General features: G+C 45.2%; 2 protein-coding genes across 5 annotated transcripts in view; one reads left to right on the top strand and one right to left on the bottom strand.

The window, feature by feature from the left end:
- The window catches only part of khdrbs2 (KH domain containing, RNA binding, signal transduction associated 2), a 50,328-nt gene that overhangs the window by 9,265 nt on the left and 20,929 nt on the right, over nt 1–20,134 (bottom strand). For all 4 annotated transcript variants that reach the window (XM_078104506.1, XM_078104508.1, XM_078104507.1 and 1 more), the window contains exons 4-7: nt 18,825–18,971; nt 9,058–9,185; nt 7,327–7,522; nt 76–158 (exon numbers count right to left, since the gene is read on the bottom strand). In XM_078104506.1, the coding sequence (XP_077960632.1) occupies nt 76–158; nt 7,327–7,522; nt 9,058–9,185; nt 18,825–18,971 (554 nt within the window). The remainder of the gene's footprint in view (nt 1–75; nt 159–7,326; nt 7,523–9,057; nt 9,186–18,824; nt 18,972–20,134) is intronic.
- On the top strand, nt 9,581–14,532 carry LOC144409470 (uncharacterized). Its single transcript, XM_078104505.1, has 2 exons — nt 9,581–9,862; nt 10,035–14,532. The coding sequence occupies exon 2, from the start codon at nt 10,066–10,068 to the stop codon at nt 14,458–14,460; it is 4,395 nt and encodes a 1,464-aa protein (XP_077960631.1). The 5' UTR covers nt 9,581–9,862; nt 10,035–10,065; the 3' UTR covers nt 14,461–14,532.

Genomic DNA, 20,134 nt, shown 5'->3' with positions numbered 1-20,134 from the left:
CGACAGATGGTGATTGGGAAAAAAACATGCTTTTTCTTTTCCCAGTGTGTGTGTGTGTGTGTGTGTGAACATCACCTCTTTGACTGATTGCTGTAGTTATCCTCATATGCTTCGTAGCTCTCGTCATCATATTCCCCACCATAGCCGTCGTCGTAGCCCTGCGAGAAAACCCCCAGTTAGCCTCCTCATCTCTATCCAGCCTAACTGGTCGGAGAAATATGAAAACGATCAATACTCAGCCCCTCAGGCAAAGCCCATTACTTTGTGCCAATAATAAGAGAGGAAACAGGGGGGAAAAAATCATGTCCAACAGGGATTATTGATTAAGGCTTGCAGGAGAGCATCTCTGACTAGTGGAGCCTAATAGACACTTTCTGAGTCTCAAACCACAATGTGGCTCTCGTTGATGAGCAGCTACTCAAAGAACACGCACAAAAAAGGCCAGCGAGTAACTGCAGCCATGTTCAATACCAATAGAAATGGCAACACAGCGTGCAATAAACAGGCAAAGACTTTCTAAATGTGTGCACCCATGCTTTGTAAAATGTCTCTCCTCCAACAATGCCTCCTGTATCCATGTGTTGTTACCACGTCTGTGCAGATGTGAACGATCAAACACCCATACAAAGGGTATTACGCTTCAGTTTGTATACCTCATAGACACGCAGCAGTGTTCTCTCCCAACACAGAGGAAAAATCCTGTCGCAAATCAGTGATGCAGAAGAGACGGCAGCGTGTGAAGTGTAAATCCTCTCGCAGATAACCGCGTGGCCTCACACCCAGTAATCCGGTTAATGAGTCTTTACATCTACGGAGGACTCAATCAAGTTATGCAGGTGACCTGGTTTTGGCACAAGCAGTTTTAATTGTTCCATGTAAACAGCTCACTCGCTTCTCTTCTGTTTCTTAGCCTTACATTGTCAGTTGATTTACACCTAAAGCCTCTAAACAGTCAAATATCCTTTGACTGTGCTGCTGCCAAAACCCAGATCAGGAGGGGAGTTGATATGCTTTCAGTTATGACTCTGCACTCACAGCCATTAGGTGTGTGAGCAGGAGAAAGTGGTTTGGGGTATTTTTGTTTTTGAAAAAAATCCTGTTTTTGTTTATTTATAGTTTGTATAGACCTGAAAATATCTTTGAACTGAATATATATTGAAAATAATTCAATAGAGGATACATGCTCCTTGTACAGATGATGATGATGACCTATTCATCATCAGGTCTCTAACAAGGAAACAATAAAAAGTTTGTACAATAATAAATCTGCAATTGACATTACATACTGCTACCAGCACAATAAGCACTTATAGGTCAACAGATGTAAATAAATGCCTCTGACTTCATTCGGTCTGCACGATTTCTTAAACCGAGCCTTCGCTCTAGTGTGCACGGATCTGTCTGAAGTGAGTACTCACAGTATTCTGATAAACCGTTTATTCATGATAGCGGGGATAATCCATCTCGGCGGACCAAAGGCGCTCGTAAACAGCTTAGCATGAATAACACCTCAACTGGAGCGAGGCCAAAGTGGTTGTATTGTCTGCTCTTGTAATTGTTCCTCATTGAAAGATATTTAGTGGAATTCAAAGTGTGTACGTTTTTCTTTTTCATCCTGATCTAATCTCTCTTAATCCTCTTCCAAACTCGCAATTTCAAATTAAGCTCCGCCCTGATGCATAAACATTTTGCATTTTGTTTAGAGATTGAATACTTTTTAAACCAACGGGCCGACATTTGTTAAAAATGTCAGTCCGTCTGGATTCTGCCAGACGTGGTATCAACAGTGGACGGACACGTCACTCTGAAGGACACAAAGGAATTTCCGTTCGAGGCGTTTGACACTCTCTCTTCGTTCGGGTGATGCTAATTTCGACTCCTGTGTGGCTTTATTTGTGCGAACATGAATTTGAGTAAATTGAAGTTGGGGATTATGTCAGGGATTAAGTTGTTCAGGGAATCCAATACTTCTCGTTTTTCTCGCAAGAGTCTTTCACTACAAGAGAAGAATCGGGGACGTGGTGTCTCTCAGTAATTGACTGTTTTGTCAGCGATCCCAAATGAAAAATCGCTCCACGCCGGACCGTAAATGTAAAGCAATCGGCTTGGTTCATTTCAGAACCAAATTAATATTCTAAAAACAACCCTTTCAATCATGTAAAGAATTACAGGAATAAAAAGTTATGTCAAACACGAGTTCTTAAATCAGTTTTATCAAAATGTCTTCTGAAGCGACTGGAGCATTTCTTTAGGTTTTAATGTTATCGTGGAGGATAAAAGATACAAGAAAAACCCCATTCAGGAAGAGCACGTCAAAAACAGGCAGGAGTCTTCAACCTACCAGCACATTTTAGTAATTTATTTATTTAGTACGGATAGTATCGTGAGGTGCTTGCCGATACAAAGTCCTAAGTGCATTACTTTATTAGCAGCATTTGGGTTTTGCATCCAATTCTTGGTTCATTATATTTCAGATGAACTATTGTTTATATGTGTAGATGGATCCCCATGGCAACCAAACATCTGCTGAGGAAGACAATGCAATTTACTTGTTAATTTATAACAGTAACGGCAGTACAGATAAGCAATGATAAGCAAAGCAGTCAGACCCAAGTTCTTTATGCCGCAACTAATATTCAGCTTCATTTCAAAGAAAGTAAAAAACACAACTTGAACACACTCTGATTAATCTCTCTGCTGGCCCGAGTATGACTCACTACACATGCTGTATTCACAGACAACAAGGTGCTATGCATAAATTGTAAGGCTACTAATTAATGAGGCTCAATTCTTTTGAGTTTGACACTCATCTTTAAAAACAATTAACACCGGCCTTTTTTAACGAGAGGCAGGAAATAAATCAAATGTTAACATAAGGGTGGGCATTTCTCGCTCGGTGTAATTAGGACAGCGAGGCCCTAAAGGCCCCGAGCATTGTGCTTCTTTATCAATTGACAACCTGTATGTCCCCCGACAGTGACTGATCTTCTCAGGGAGCTGCCTGTGAATTCCTCTCACACAGCAGAATGGGAAGGAAAATGAGATTTGCAGCCTTTTGTCTCAGTGAATAGATGCTGCTCTTCACTGCTTACCTGCAAATCCAATCGGTCCGAGCCTTTGGTTGTCAGATGCACACGTGTGAACTTACTTTTAAATATATTTTTGTTTAAATTTTTAGAAAAGGACATCTGTAATAATTAAGATTGATCTCATTTTCTTTCAAGAATAGGGAATCAAACAATAAAATGTGGTTTATATTAGCTCAACAGATGCTCAAGGAAAAAATCGACCTACTTTTAGTCGTCAGATGTCAAGTATTCTTGGTGTGCTTCTTCCCTCTCATCGGGCTTCAGCCCGTGATGATACGTCTGCCACTATGATGCATTCTACCGAGTTTTTCTTCCATTGAATAATCGTGTGTGTCATGCATCTATTTTAATAAACAGGAGAGTTCAGCTTGGACAATTTCCAGCATTAATCTAACAAATGGGAGCTCAGCAGTGTAGCTGAACCCATTGTTATAAAGCAATTACAGCAGATGTGCATAAAGATGGACTGAGAAACCTTCAAGAAATATACAGAATCTTACGCATCTTTTGCATTCATGAAATAGATGATATGGGTGCCCCCTCACCCCCCCCCCCCCCCCCCCCCCACCCTCCCCATTCCGAAAGGGTGTCCTTTTTTCCCCCCACAGTAGATAGATTAGATTTCTTTTCTTCAAAGCCTCTCAAAGCTCTGTGTTTAATCACATTATAGCATTTCTCGCACTCCAGAGCTCAGGTTTGAAAACCAAGCTATGCGGTTACATTTTTACCAGCACGTTGTACAATTCATGGTCTGCTGTCAGGGAGAGAATCCTGCATCGGCCTCCAGATTCCCCTCTTCTATCATCTGCTCCGGCATTAAAAGATAAGATTTGATCCAGATGGGGTTTGATCTTTAACATTAAACTGAGGCCATGATCCTAGTTCACACATCATGCCGTCAATCCCATCTTTATTCTCTCCATCCCTTTGCAGAGGAACTTACACTGATTACAGTGAAATGTCTCACCGCTGCTCAGAAGGAACCAGTATGCTTTCACTTTCAGAGGTGTGAGACATTAACGTTTTTTCTGCCGTAGATACAGTTTACGAATGAGGTCTCTGGGCGAGGTTTGTTAGCTGCAGGTTTGGGGCACGGCCCCAGCTAATTGATGCATTTTGTACTCAATGATATTGATTATAGCGCTGAATCATCCGAGTCGTACTACGAAGCTCAATATGGCAAAGAGGATTAAGATAAATCAGGCTTTGGCTTAAGACAAAACATAGTATTTATTTACTGTTTGTTTTGTTTTTTTAATGGGATTTGTGGACAACAATACACAATAAAATACATACAGCCTTGTCTTTTAACATTGTTAAAACAAAAGGGTCAGGAGGGTCAGGAGATTTGTAGTTGTAGTTTGTAGATTTGTAGATTTGTAGTTGTTGAATTCCTCCAGAGCATTATGTCAAAACACTGCTTCAACCCCTCAGTGGAGTCGAATCAAATGGTGCACGCATGTAAACGTGGGCAGTTACATCTGTAAGTATACGTTCATTTATTTTTTCACTTGAAAGTGGGAAACCCACTAAATGTCTTAATTACACGAGATGCCAGGAATTAAGACAGGTAGTCTTTACCATGTTTTTAAAGGATATTTTGTTACATCCCAGAAAATACCATTTCTGTGATGTATATTGTTATCAAGATAAGAAAGACCTCTATTGCCCAAACCTGCCGCAGACCTTTCTTTCATGTCCCGTGTTAACAGGAATGGACCAGTCCAATAGACGGCAATTTGGAAAACATGCTGCCTTTTGTCATGACTGAGTGAGGCATAAAAATGATACATGACCACTAACAGCTTCCTCGTGCTTTCTATTCAAGTTTTAATCGATACTAGCCCCTATTAAATATATTGACATTCCCATTGCATCACTATTATGACAAAGTCCATCAATCAACTGTCTCTGGCGAAATCGACAGGTACATGATAACAAGGTGCTCTACAGTGCTTTTTTATCTTCAGAAAAATACAGGTTGTATCAACAAAAGGAAATGTATTGCTGCTGATGCATTGTTGTGTGTCAGCGGATTGTACAGCATCTTGTAAGCTCGATGATTGAAAAAGCAAACAAACCAGGGCTTTTTGTACAAAGAGGTCGCGCTACATTCTGGAAACATTCTTGAAGAAAATTGTGTAATGTAGAAGGAAAAAAAAAATTGCAAAGTGAGATACGAGGAAAGAAAATGTTCAGGACAAAGTCATCTTTCCATAATCCCCTAGTCTCTGAGCTCCCATCCTTCTTTCCAACCTCCAATTACAAAGAGAAGAAATGCCTCGCTTTTTATTCCTCAGAAATATACAGGCTCTACATCAGAACTCAATTTGGTTTGGTAATGAGACTGCGCTCGTGCATTTCCCCATGCAGACATCCCAATCTTCAATTGCCAGCACACATGGGGGCTTTGCTTAGCAGGAAGGCTCTGAGGAAATAGGCTGGTAAAGGCGTCGGATGAAACTTAGAGCTCACCATGTGTAGTCTTTTCAAAATGACCTTGAGATTTATTTTCAAGATCTAAGGGCCAGCACACTTTTAGCCTCTGGCATTTCTTTGCACTGATCCCAATGTTATTTCAAGTGATGGTACCATAGATTTTATAGACCACTGGTCAAGCTATTCCCCCCCAAAAAGAATATTCTCTTTTTGCATGTAGAAATGGGGCAGCAATTCACAATACAAGTTTATGCGTGATTATGTTTAGAAAATATTATTTACAATATTTTTCTCATGATTTAACAAACTATAAAACCCTGTTCACTTTCCTGCAGTTGCCACCTTTCAGCCAGCCGTTGTATTTCACCACAGAAGGAACATCTACTAGTTTCAAGTAGGCGCTGGTTTAAGAATTCATTTCAGGCACTGACATCTGGTGCAACCAAATACACAGAAATTCCCAACAACATTGCTTATCATTTAATCTATCTAACTAGGTGAAATAAATAGTAGACGTTGAAATAATATGCTAGGAAATGTGCAATTAGTTTGCAAGGATAATTTTGCAAAACTCAAGATTCACACACAGAATTTACAAATAAGAGCTATGGAAATATTTGTCGGGGCATATGGACCCGAAAACTGGCATCTCAGCCTCAATAGAGAGAAATCTAAACAAAAAGCTTCACTTCCAGCTTTTTAAAGACAACCAAAGCCAGCTGTTCCACAGCACATCACGGCTAAATGGAAATATTTTAACTGCATTATACATCTGCAAATCTGCGCAGCAACATATATCTGATTCTGTTGTTCTTGTCTTAGACATGAAGGGTTGCCATACAAAGTATGTCTTAGGTTTAAATAGGTATAGATATAATTATCCTCACATGCATTTACAATAGATTCCATAATAACTTTTCGACAAAAGATAAGTATGATACATTCTCATCACCTTTTTAAATCCGATGTAAGATTTGACCGCATCTAGCGCTGTGGTTGCGGCCGTCGGCTACGCTTGTGGTCTATGACGACCATGTGAACAATTCTTTAGTTGCAAAAGATGTTCGACGGAGGTACCAAGGGTTTTGTACTCTGCAGCTGATGTTACCATTGTTTTAGAATTGTGTTGGAGAACTACAATGGTCTTCAGGAAATGCAAATACATGAGAGGCCCCCTGTAGAGCAAGTGTTTGGTTTGTCCCTTCTGGGCTGCTGTAGAAACGGTGTAACATGGTGGAGTCTGTGAACAAGATCTACTGTTTATGTGCATGTAAAGAGCTCCTCTTAATTAAACCAATTCAATCACAATGGCTTTCAGTTTTAGGTTATTATGCACTAATAAAAAATAGTAATGATTATTATATTACATTTTGGCTGATAAGTTCAAGTAAATTCTACACTAGCCTTTTAAGTCAGCAAGGTGATTTTAATATTACGCTGATATAAATATAAATCAAGGGCGGCTTGAATGCTAAATTATTATAAAAAATTTGGTATGCTTTAAAACTGATTAAAAAAAACATTTTTTCCAACCCATGTCCCTGAATGCCCTACGTGGCCATGCAAAGCAAGACCCCTCCAGACGTTTTTGTAACACAGAGCACATGTAACCGCAGTCAAATTCCATGTACTGAATGCATAACGGAGATGAATATGGATATATAGCAATTAAAGCGAATAATGTTAATTCTGATTCTGATCACATGAAAAGGGATTAAACAAGTGTGATTCACACACAGTTCAATAAAGATCATTGTCAGCTGTACTTTTCACTGTGTACAAAGAGGATTGGACTCACATAGTCGTCGTATGATTCGTGTGTGACAGCTAACAGCAGGGGCCTGTATGCTGCATTCCCTGCTGCCCCCCTGGTTCTCGGTGCTTGCCCCTCCCTTGTTAAAACAGCGGTGGGAAGCTTGCTGTGTGTCGCTGCCGGCGTCCCCCGAGGGGCGGCGGCGGTGGCGGCCGCACTCCTTCCTGTGCCTCTGTGGCCGCTGGTAAAACAAACAAGCATACAAACATTCCATTAATTTTCCCTCAGAATTGTGCCGCAAACATTTCAAGCTGCAGTGATTTCCGAGAAAAATGAGTTGAGACAATAATAAATCTGTTGAATCCCTCTTGTGCAGGCTGCCTCAGTCGGAGGTTGTCATTGGGTGAGACACGAGATAAGCATAACCTCTGCGGGCACCGAGGTAGATCTGGTAATGATAAGAGGGCTCAACAGTGTCACTGTGTGTCTTTGTCAGCTCTGCAAACATGCCCGTGGGACCGTGTGCAGTGTGCGTCTTTCAACAACACAATGGGGCAGTGCAGAGCGCGTCTTCGTCAAAAATCACACCTCCATCTTGCTGAAGCTGCAGACTGTGGGGCAGTGGCCAAAGGACACGGGCATGCTTGAAGGAAGCTAAGGTGCATTGTTTCTTTTCTGGAGGAGTGACTGTCCAGCTGCAGAACCACACCAACACCACGGGGGTTTGAAGGGCGGATTTAGCGTCGCAAAGCCGTCTATTGTCTGCTAACTTTCACCAGCAGCATGATGAAGGTGGGCTCGGATACCCTTTCCTCCTCCAGCACCATCCTTCACTAGGTACCGGCCCGTTGTCATTCAAAAATACAGAGTCTCAAAGGAGAATTACTGGCGCATATTTTTCATGGAGATTTACAATAATCGCTTATCGTCGCACCATAAGGGGAAAATCTAGGTAGAAAAGTGGTGGTGGTGACTTACAAATGTGAGCGTCCCGTGTTACTGAACGGATTTAGCTGCTTCCTGAATTAGGCCAGGCTGTCATAGCAAACTGTACTTGCATGGTTGCTCCTCGGGGACTGCTGCGTCTCAGGTAGATTAGGGACAATTTGCTCTAGAAACAAACTTAAAAGGCGGCTAGATGAGGCCCACGTTTCACACAAGCCGCTGCCTGCTTGGCAAACCTTATCAAATAGCCTTTAAAGGTACGTTTTTTTCTGTAGCTGGTCGTACGTCGTGAAATCCCCTTGGGCTACATACAGTACACATAGCTCAAGGGAATATGCAAATGCAGTATATGGAGATCAAACAATGCTTGAGTTATGAGGAAGACATAACTGGGGGAAAAAATAACTGAAGGGCACATACTGTTTAAAGCTATTAGCGACAACGTGAGGCGGTAGCGAGCGATAACACGTTTAAATCAAATATTTAGACATTTGCCAATAAACCAATTAATCAGAAATTGATGGTGAAGGTGGCTACATCGGTATAATCAAACCATAGTTTTGTCCTTCACAACAATGCCTTCCAAAAGTGTGTTTAGAATGTGTCATATCACTTTGGCAGATTTTGCACAACTGATTTAAAGGAGCATTGCTCAACTTGTGTATGACAGTGTAACCTGCTGATAGTACAACTTGTGTATGACAGTACAACCTGTGTATGACAGTACAACTTGTGTATGATAGTACAACCTGTGTATGACAGTACAACAGTACCCTGATTATTGTATTAGCCATATGGTCCTTCTCTTTTGAACGGTGTCTAGCACTTTACCCGGTGGGGGCTGTGGTCGCTGGTCGTACGCTCCTCGCCTGTGCGCTCCTCCCTCTGCCCGACTCGTCGGAGCCGTTGAGCAACGAGAGCTCTCTCAGTTGCTCCTGCCTGATCTCGTCGTTGTAGTCCTGTGGGAAACGAAATACAGCGAGTCTCAAAAACAGGGCGATTGTCTCCCGAGAGCAACAGATGCTCGCAACAGCAGCAAACGTCACGTAATCAAAGGGATGTTGACGCACGCAGCCACCACACGGCATTTCTGAGGGTTGAATACTCGATGAGCAAATCTGTCTTTGTGTGTATGTCTGGATACTTAATGCAGGGCGGTGATTCGTGGGGGGGAAACATTTTTTTCCTGAAAAAGAGATGGATTTATTGAAAGCTGCAACTTTGTATGATTTAATAAAAATGGTAAAAGATATTTGCCTTCCGAATGAGTGGAAGACCAGAACAGAATCAGATTTACTAATATATTCAATAACAAGGACTGTGATGAGCGTCCCAAACCCACATCAGCGTTGCCCTGGAACCTACAAGAAACACCTGCTCACCACTCATCACGAGCTGAGTGGCCACACCTGCAGCTCGTCAGCTCCGCTGCATTTAAGCTGCAGGTTCAGAAGGAACAAGAGGCCCCCTGGAGAAGACGTAAGGCTAAACCCTCTTGTGTGCGCTTGTCTCTCTAGGAAGCAGCGAGTGACCCGGCAGAACCCCTGGAGCACTGCACCGACTCCCCCACAAGCGGATTCACCACGAGCACCAGGGTCCGCAGAACCTCGCAAGCTGGACCTCTCCTAATTAAACGGTTGTAAATAAACCTTGCCCTCCGGGGACTTCACTTGAAACTGTTGTGTAGTCTGTTCCTTCCACCCCGCCACACTGGTGGAGGATGCAGGCATACTGAGTGGGAGGAACATCCGGAGGAAAACCTTTTTTTTTTTTTTTTACAAAACTAAATCTTTCGTTTTTTCGCTCAGCCCCCTAGGCAGCCACTCCTTTCCCGGCGACATGGATGAAGTCATTGCACGCCTAACGGAGATCAGCATGCGCCAGCAACAGATAACTGAACATCTGGCGACGCGACAAGGGCAAACTGAACAAGAGTTAAATGAACTGCGCACGGCTGCTGCACGACATGTCCCACTACCTGATCCCAGAATGAAGGTGACCCAGCTGTTGCCGAAGTTGACAGCTGATGACGATGTGGAATCCTTTCTCCAAATGTTCGAGAATACCGCAACCCAGGAGGGCTGGGACCCTGGTGACTGGGCACGCTTGGTCGCACCCCTCCTCACGGGGGAAGCCCAGCGGGCATACTTCATGCTGCCAACTGAACGGGTAGACGACTACAAGGAGCTAAAAAGGGAAATCCTGGCTCGGCTGGGCCTCTCACCAGTCTGCGCTGCACAGTATTTCCATGACTGGGAGTATAGGCCCCGCCTCCCTGCCCGGGCCCAGGCCGCAGAATTATCGCGTCTCGCGCAGCATTGGCTGCTGGAAGGAGATCCCACAGCCGCCCTTGTGACAGAGCGTGTTGTCGTCGATCGGTTCCTCCGTGCCCTCCCGAGATCCCCTCGTCAAGCCGTCGGTATGCGGAACCCTAGCACGATTACTGAGCTTGTCGAAGCTGTGGAACTGGCGGAGGCTGTCCAACACCAGGGTGCTGGAGAACGAGCTCCGCCGTTCCCCCGGAGGGTGATCCAGGAGCGACGCAGGCCAGAGGGCAACCCGCGGTCTGAAGGCAGGCCGGGGCCTCCTTCTCAAAGAGACGAATCAATGCCCACCGCAGACCCCACACCGGCTCCAAGAACCTGGCTAGCGGGCTGTATCCTACATCAGGATTTGCCAAAAGGGGCGCCGAGGGTGGACGTAGAAGTCGATGGCCGCCCGTTCGCAGCTCTTCTGGATACCGGCAGCGCGGTCAGTTTGATCCAGTCTCATATCCTCTCGCCCCGCAGACTAACCAAGGCTACCATCCCGGTCACCTGCGTGCATGGAGACACGCGACATGTTCCAACCAGGAGAGTGACCATCTCCGCTGGCCCTGACTCATGGCCGATGGACGTGGGCCTAGTGAAGGGTCTGCCGGTACCAGTCCTTATCGGTAGAGACTGGCCGGGCTTGGATCGCCTGCTGGCCGCGAACGTGCCATTTGCCAGTCCTCGACGGGCCCACCTCCAAAGGCGGCCAGGAAAAAGAACCCGTCATCGTCCCGTCTTGCTGGCCTCCGACAGCGGGAGAGATGGTGAGTCCCCACCCCCTCATTCTAACCTTTACCATGACCTTTTCCAACAGGTGACAGGAGGCGGGTCGTTTGCCAGGGAACAACGGGAAGACGACCGCCTAAAGCACTGCTGGGCTCAGGTGCGCATGGTTGAGGGAAAAGAAACTCAACCGGGGCCCCATCCTCTCCCGCATTTTGTCGTCCAAAACGGCCGGCTCTATTGTGTTGCACAGCGAAGGGGGGAAGAGAAGAAGTTGTTGGTGGTACCCCGAACAAAGACAGAGACGGTCTTAGAGCTGGCACACTCCCATCCCTTGGCGGGCCACCTTGGAGCCAACAACACCATTCAGCGGGTCCGTGACCGATTCCACTGGCCAGGATTGGACGCCGAGGTGAAACGATTCTGCCAGGCCTGCCCCACTTGTCAGAGAACATCTCCACGGACCCCTCCCCCCAGCCCACTGATTCCACTGCCGGTCATTGAGGTACCCTTTGAGCGCATTGGAATGGATCTCGTAGGGCCATTGCCTAAGTCGGCCCGGGGGCATGAACACATCCTCGTCATTGTGGATTACGCCACCCGGTATCCTGAAGCAGTGCCTCTTAGGAAAGCCACGGCCAAGGCCATCGCCAAGGAGCTCTTCCTTCTCTATAGCCGGGTGGGCATCCCCGCCGAAATCCTGACAGACCAGGGAAGCCCTTTCATGTCCCGGCTAATGGCTGACCTGTGCGCCCTCCTTAAAGTGAAACAACTGAGGACCTCTGTCTACCACCCCCAGACAGACGGTCTCGTGGAACGCTTCAACCAGACCCTGAAGCGGATGTTACGGCGGGTCGCAGATGAAGACAAGCGGGACTGGGACCTCATGCTCCCCTACGTGCTCTTCGGAATACGGGAGGTGCCTCAGGCGTCGACAGGCTTCACCCCGTTCGAGCTCTTATTCGGACGCCAGCCCAGAGGCCTCCTGGACGTGGCCAAAGAGGCGTGGGAACATCAGCCGGCCCCCCATCGCTCGGTGGTAGAGCATGTGAAGGAGATGAGGGAAAAGATCGACCGGGTCATGCCGCTAGTCCGGGAACATCTCGTCAAGGCCCAACAGGCGCAGCAACGGTATTACAATCGAGCCGCCCAGCCACGAGAGTTTCAGCCAGGAGACCGGGTCATGGTTCTTGTCCCCAACTCCGCCTGTAAGTTCCTGGCCAGTTGGCAGGGCCCGTACACCGTCATCGAGAAGGTTGGGCCGGTCACGTATCGTGTCCGACAGCCAGGCCGGCGAAGAACAGAGCAGCTCTACCACATTAATTTGTTGAAGAAATGGGTGGGGACAAGGGACCAGCTCGCCGCCCTCGCCACCATCGACTCGCCGGTAGTGGACATGGACGCCCAGCTGTCGGCAGCCCAGAAGTCAGAGCTGCAGCACCTGGTCTCTCAGTTCTCGCATGTGTTCTCCTCCAACCCCGGGCGGACCCAGATCCTCCAACATGAGATCCACACACCACCCGGAGTGGTCGTCAGGCAACGGCCCTACCGAATCCCAGAGGCTCGTCGGAAGGCTATTGAGGAGGAAGTCCAACACATGCTGAAGTTGGAGGTGATTGAACCATCCAAAAGCCCTTGGTCCAGCCCGGTTGTCATGGTACCAAAACCGGATGGCACCCTCCGCTTCTGTAACGACTTCCGGCGCCTAAATGAAGTGTCTGAGTTTGACGGATACCCCATGCCTCGAGTGGATGAGCTCCTTGAACGTCTGGGAAGGGCCCGGTATATCTCCACCCTAGATCTGACCAAAGGGTATTGGCAGGTGCCCCTTTCCGAAACAGCCAAACCCAAGACGGCTTTCACTACCCCCAGTGGACACTGGCAATACCGGACCCTTCCCTTTGGCCTACACGGAGCTCCGGCCACCTTCCAACGGATGATGGACATCTTGTTGAGGCCTCACCAGTCCTATGCCGCAGCGTACCTGGATGATGTAGTTATCCACTCCGAGACTTGGGAAGACCACCTAAATCGGTTGCGGAGGGTGCTACTGGAGCTGCGCAGGGCTGGACTCACCGCCAACCCCCGAAAATGCCATCTGGGCCTGTCTGAGGCGAACTATCTGGGTTTCCAGGTGGGAAGAGGAGTCATCAGACCCCAGGAAAAGAAGGTTGAGGCAGTCCGCGCCGCCCCAAGACCCAGTACAAAGTCCCAGGTACGAGCCTTCTTGGGGTTGGCGGGTTATTATCGATGTTTTATACCTAACTTCTCCTCTTTAGCCTCCCCTCTGACAGACCTAACCAGGAAGGGTCAGCCAGAGAAAATCAACTGGACGCCCGAAGCTGAGGAGGCATTGAGAAAAATAAAGATGGCATTGACGGCAGAGCCGGTCCTAAGAGCGCCAGATTTTGGCTGTCCTTTCCTGCTGCAAACAGATGCGTCCGATACAGGACTGGGAGCCGTCCTGTCCCAGATTCAGGAAGATGAGGAGCATCCTGTCTTGTACCTCAGCCGGAAGCTGACCCCGGCCGAAAAAAACTACGCCGCGGTGGAGAAGGAAGCTCTGGCCATCAAGTGGGCAGTTCTGGAATTACGGTATTACCTCCTAGGCAGGCGATTCACTCTCTTTACAGACCATGCGCCCCTCCAGTGGATGGCCCGCGCCAAGGACACGAACGCCAGGGTGACACGGTGGTTCCTGGCACTCCAGGACTTCCACTTTGAAGTCCGGCACCGTGCCGGAGCAGCAAACTCTAATGCGGACGGCCTTTCTCGGATCTGGTCGGCTTTTGTGGGTCTGTCAGGGGTCACTCCCCACCAACCCCGTACATCACCCCTACTAACATCCTATTATTCCACCAGGCCAGGACAACGCTTAGGGGGGGGGAGTGTGATGAGCGTCCCAAACCCACATCAGCGTTGCCCTGGAACCTACAAGAAACACCTGCTCACCACTCATCACGAGCTGAGTGGCCACACCTGCAGCTCGTCAGCTCCGCTGCATTTAAGCTGCAGGTTCAGAAGGAACAAGAGGCCCCCTGGAGAAGACGTAAGGCTAAACCCTCTTGTGTGCGCTTGTCTCTCTAGGAAGCAGCGAGTGACCCGGCAGAACCCCTGGAGCACTGCACCGACTCCCCCACAAGCGGATTCACCACGAGCACCAGGGTCCGCAGAACCTCGCAAGCTGGACCTCTCCTAATTAAACGGTTGTAAATAAACCTTGCCCTCCGGGGACTTCACTTGAAACTGTTGTGTAGTCTGTTCCTTCCACCCCGCCACAGGACATAAAAGGGAAATTCAAATTAAAAAATAACCCACTTAAAAATAAAGTCGGCGCACAGCCGCCAGTTGACAGTTTCAACAACTTTGGGAACATTGTTATCGTGTGATTCTAAATCATTTTCCCTTAACACGCTGTCAAACATTATAGGGACCATTTTGCAGCAGATATGAGAGTGCACAAAGCAATAATCATTATCTTGTCATTGTTGACAGATAAACAGTATTATTTTCTGGAAACACATGAATGTAATACCTGCGGCAATATATATATATATATATATATATATATATATATATATATATATATATATATTTCTTTTTTACATATAATGGCAACAAAATGACGGAGGGAGCAACCAACCCTCAGTGACAGCCACATGTTGTGACTGTGTGCCTGTGTGTATGGTACTGAAAAGGGACCGAGGAAGCCTCCGTCAGATAATTGAAGATATATAGTGGTCTCTATAGACAAAGTAGACAAAGAATACGACTTAGACCCAGTGTGCAATAATTTTTTTCCAGAAATGTGAGACAGCCCAGGAGTTAAAAACAGCTGCTCTACAGCATTTTACCAACATAAGAGTGAATGACGTATTTGGGAGTGTGCAATTTGACCAGTAAATTAACTGCACCCAAATTTGTGAGATATAGTTCTGTGTGGCGTGTATTGATAAGTGACCATTAATGGTCTGCAGGCTCTGTTCAAGGGAGATTGCAGCCCACGCGTAATATAATCTAAGGTTCTGGTGAATTGTTTCACCCTTTGTTTTCTTTATCATGTTCTCTTCATGCTACACAGTGTTTTTACAATCTAGGCCCACCTACACCACACCAAATCATGAGGATATCACAGCAGTGTTTGCCCAATGTGGGATTTGCATGTTTGTCACGGAATGTAATCAGATCTTTGGCAAAAGCTGATCCTCGGAATTTAATTAGTATTTTTGACTGTCAGTCGTAAACCCGTATTTTCATACACCTTGCTCATGCTGCACCAAACTTCAGCATAATAGTACTTATTTTCTTTTTAATGAATATCTGTCATATAGAGACCATATGAGCAGCTTTTGTCACAGAAGAGCTCGAAGACTAAAATGATCATGTTAGATTTCAAAAACACTTGACACACTGTGCACATGCGCTTCTCTTCTTAATGAACTAATGGGGCCTAAAGCGCTCTGGTGTTTTGAAGGAGAGAGCCGGGGCTTTTAATCGGAAAGCCGCCTGCGGATCCAAAGCCAAACTGATCTGCCAGAGCTTGTAAAAGTTTACTGTTCACAGAGGCGTTAACATGAGACGATAGAGCGCCTGCTGAGGCTTCCCGGGTCACTGAGATTGACTCGGACCATGCGTCGTCTTGTACACACACAATGCCCTTCACAGAGCTACACTTGGAGTTGTGAGGGCCACCTCAGTCCCTCTTGTGACTGCTTACCCACCTTTCTGCTGGCTGTTGACTGTTGACTGTGTTTCGTTTGGACTTGACATGTTATTGATAAGCATCTGTCAGGTGCAGAACCATTCAATGAAAGAACTGCTTTTACATCCAAAATACAACATGAAATTGAATTCAATATTTTTGAAAAGTCAATCTCAGTGGAAATATGATGGGGTTTTACAAAAAAACATCCCACCTCGGGCTTTTGGCTCTATGATTGGTGCATGTAAATCAGAGCAATAGCACATAACATAATTGAAAAAAAAAAAAAAAAACGTTAATTCCTACTTTGCCCAGCATATACTGTATTTCTAACCTCTAAAGAAGGTCCCAAAAACCATCACAGTACACCCTGTCCTGCATAACGACAAACCAACAGATGTTCTCATTCTCTCAAAGCACATCAGGGCAGTTGATCCAGGGGAACAGAAGCAGCTGTTTATCTGCATCTTGATCTGATGTTTGTCACATTTTCATCCGTCATCGGTGGTTAACGAACACAGAGAAGAATCAGTGCTACTTTTGAGGTCCTTATACAGGAAATATTGGTATAACAATACACCTGACGCAATAAAAGGAGGCAGCGACGGAGAAGCGGGTGGAGACAGAGGAGCGTGAAGCGTGACTGTCGTCACCGAGCGTGCGGTCGGTCGTCTTCAAGTATATGCCAAGAATTTGCCAAATAACACCTGTTGTGTACCAGAGCCATGCGTGTTGCTGCCTCTGTGCGGTCCGAGTCCCACGGGGCAACGGAGGAGACGAAACATATTCTTTCTCATGTCCAGCTCTATTAGTAAACCCAAATTGCACCTCCTTCATTACGCAGTAAAATTGGCCATGCATTGCTAAGAACGACCGCTCTCTCTCTGGATAAGATAATAATCCAGAGGGCTGTGCTTAAGTGCCTCTGCAACACCAGGTCAAACATCAGAGTTGGTGCTCAGGCTCTTTCTTTAGCTTCATATGGATCAAATAGATTACATTGAATTCAAACACAAAACAGGCCGCTTCAATAGCTTGTCAATTTTGGGTTTAATTAATGCTACATACCTTGTTCCTCCCCACTGCCAAACTGCCAAAATGCACTTTGGCCCAAGAAGAAGGCCGCAAGCTCATCCAGCTGAGAGCAGAAGCTGCTCTCGTGCCTCTCGCTCTCCCCTTGTAGATACTGTAGTCCACTCATTACATTCCTGTTTGCATCCTTCACCTCGGCTCACGTGCTACATACATTTGGCTTCAACCTGCATTGTAAGCCACTTAACTACACAAGGGACAGTAGTTGACACACAAGTGACATTGTGGGATCTACGCGTCTCTGTGATTCCGCCTGCTGCTTCCCTTGGACCTGAGTTTGGTTTCTGAAGCATAATGTCACACGAGGAGGAGTAGATTGGCCTCTGTAGCAGTGTTACTTTCCCTGACGGCCCGGCAGAGGAAAGCAGTAGGGAGGTTTGTCACAAATAATGCCGGATAATTTGCCTCGTGATGTCACGTTAGGAAACTATCGGACTTCACAGAGCTTCTTCTGGGGCCACAAAGGGAACTAAAACTTATTTATATGATTCACTAGTACTCCCCAAAACCAGTAAACATGTCTCCAATGTGTAGAATTGTTGGAGTTCCTTTCAAATTATTCTAATCAAATAGACAGATTTACATTCTTTTTGTCTTTTGGAAATATAAAAATGACAAGTTGAATAACGACAAGTTGGTAAAAACCAGGCCAATTATTTTCAACCCAACTGATCCCCGATATGAATTCACTGGAAATATCACACAGACAAACACAGTAACCATCTCAGTTCCTTCACAGTGAAGCAATTAACACAAGAAACACCAGGATGCGCTTGCCCCTCTGCACCAGCGACAGGAAACATCTGTCACTATGGAGGCTGACAGATGCCTGTTGTGTTTCACTACGTAACGTTTATTTGCAAATTCATGTTCCCAAGAGCAGCAAGCATGTGCTATCAAATAGAGGGTTTGGTCTTTATTTTTCTTTTAATGCGGGCATGGTATGAGCTGCATTTAGGATTTATTGAATGTCTTTATTCTCCCCTTTTTCGAACTCCACTTAATATTCTGGGGTTGCATTCAATGAAGTTAAATGTAAGATCTGATTAAACAGCACATTGTGACTCAATAGTGATTAACACAAATAATAATAACAACCCAGCATTGAAAATTTTAACAGTGCATCCTCGTCCACATTGAAGCATTCAAGCACTTGTTTATTTAGTCACACTGCATAACTCAAAAATAATGTATTACAGCCAATTCTGTACGCGCACTAACTAGAAAGCGTTGCTGCACTGTCATTAGAATAATTCATAGGCCCCAGTACCTTATCTTTTCTCAAGTTACAACACATAACTGAGGGTTGACACTCCACAATATTTGTAAAAAGTCTGCATGGAATAAAGCATGCTTGTAAGAACGTTGACTCGGTAAAGGAGAAAGCATTAAATCCATAATGCCTGCTTCTTCTAGCAGGCTCGTCACATTTGCAAAGCTTGATTAATATTTACAATTTGAACTCAGCAGGAGTTCACAACATGCACATTAATTATTACCATATTCCTCCGGGCTATAAGCACTGGGGTTTTTCCAGACTGCACTTTAATTGCTATAGATTATAATAATAGATTTTTTTTTTGGTAAAAGAGGGAATTCATTGTCAGGTTGTGGTTGTAAAACAAATACAAACTTGTGTTAACAAACCGTGGATTCTTAAACTCTGTGTGTCAGTAAGCCTGTTTGGTAAGTAGAATAAGACAGATGTTTATTTTACAACACAGAATGGAAAATTAGGTGGAAAAAATAATTCGAAGTGCTAAACTTACTGGAACTAGGAATTTTTTTATCTCCTCCAAGGCGTGACTCATGCGTGAATAGGCCTCACCAGGTGGAGCAAAGACTTCAATTAAAACGTGAAGATCATTACTCAGATGGGCGTATTTGGCCTCCCCGCTTTTCCTTAATTCTTCTTCCTGTGAAAAAAAGGGAACAAGGGAAAGATTTTAAGTGTAATCTAAAAAACGTGTTGCTTGATAATAGCGAGTACGACATTCCAAACTTGTTTGGATTAACATGTACTAGCTCTTGCATAATAAAGAGCCACTAGGTATTTACTTTAAAGTCAATTGTTTGTTGCTTTATATTGTACATTGCAGGTTAATTTGAAACATTTATTTTATTTATTTTATCTTCAGTATCTATATTATACAAAAACTAAACTGATTATGGATACTACATACTAATAATATGGACATTTATTGTTTAAACAACAACTGAAGACGGTTTTTAAAATTTTTGTTGTTGCACCAATCACATTTTAAAAAGACAGACCATAACCCACAGTAAGTCATTGATTTAGTTTCAAGACAAGAAATACTTCAGCAATCAACTCATTCATCACTTTAGTAGATTTCGGTCACACTGCCGGTGCTGTGAGGTATTTTCTTTGCCAAAAGAGAAATAGCCTTTCGTCTATTCTTTGTAAAGACAGCTCTGCAGACTCAACTTCAAAACAGCTCCATGAAATGTGGAAGATTAATTGAGATTTTGCGAGTCATGAACTTGGGACCGCTTTTGCCAAAATGGATTTGAGGAACAACCAAGGAGAAACAATGACAGCAATATTTCCTTTAGAAGAAAAAAATGGACTATAGATTGAAGCATAGATCACATATAGATTGAGACGGGCTTGTGTCAGAGCTCGCCAGAGGCATAAGCACCGTGGCAATTAAAGGTCTAAAAGATCACTGTACATATCCCAGAAGCGAGCTTTACACTGACCGCGCGTGTCTATAGCCTCAATACACAACTTGTGTTAACCCCTGCAAACTACGCAGAGGCCCCCGCCTCCAACCTGTCAATGTTTACAACTGTGAAGAGAGGACATGGCGAAAAGAGAAGAGAAGTTCGACGTGAGCAAACAGTATGTTTCGTAGCTGAGCTGTCAGTGCGTCTCTTGGTCTGTCGTTGTCTTGCTTCCTGCCAGACACCCTCAGGGCCGCTCGGGGACTTTGTGTCTCTGACGAACGTCACAGTGAAATACTATTTGTGTTTGTAAACTGCGGTTGGAAAAAGAGGATAGACACATTCCTCTTCAACTCAGGTTTATATGTGCAAGAAACAAAGATTTAGCAGC

Source organism: Gasterosteus aculeatus, chromosome 6, assembly GCF_964276395.1.
Source record: "Gasterosteus aculeatus chromosome 6, fGasAcu3.hap1.1, whole genome shotgun sequence".
Taxonomy (NCBI): domain Eukaryota; kingdom Metazoa; phylum Chordata; class Actinopteri; order Perciformes; family Gasterosteidae; genus Gasterosteus; species Gasterosteus aculeatus.
The sequence above is the reverse complement of the archived record's forward strand: the minus strand, read 5'-3'. Positions and strand labels throughout refer to the sequence as shown.

Coding starts and splice junctions, on each gene's coding strand:
- LOC144409470 (XM_078104505.1), top strand. CDS start 10,066: ATGGATGAAGTCATTGCACGCCTAACGGAGATCAGCATGCGCCAGCAA.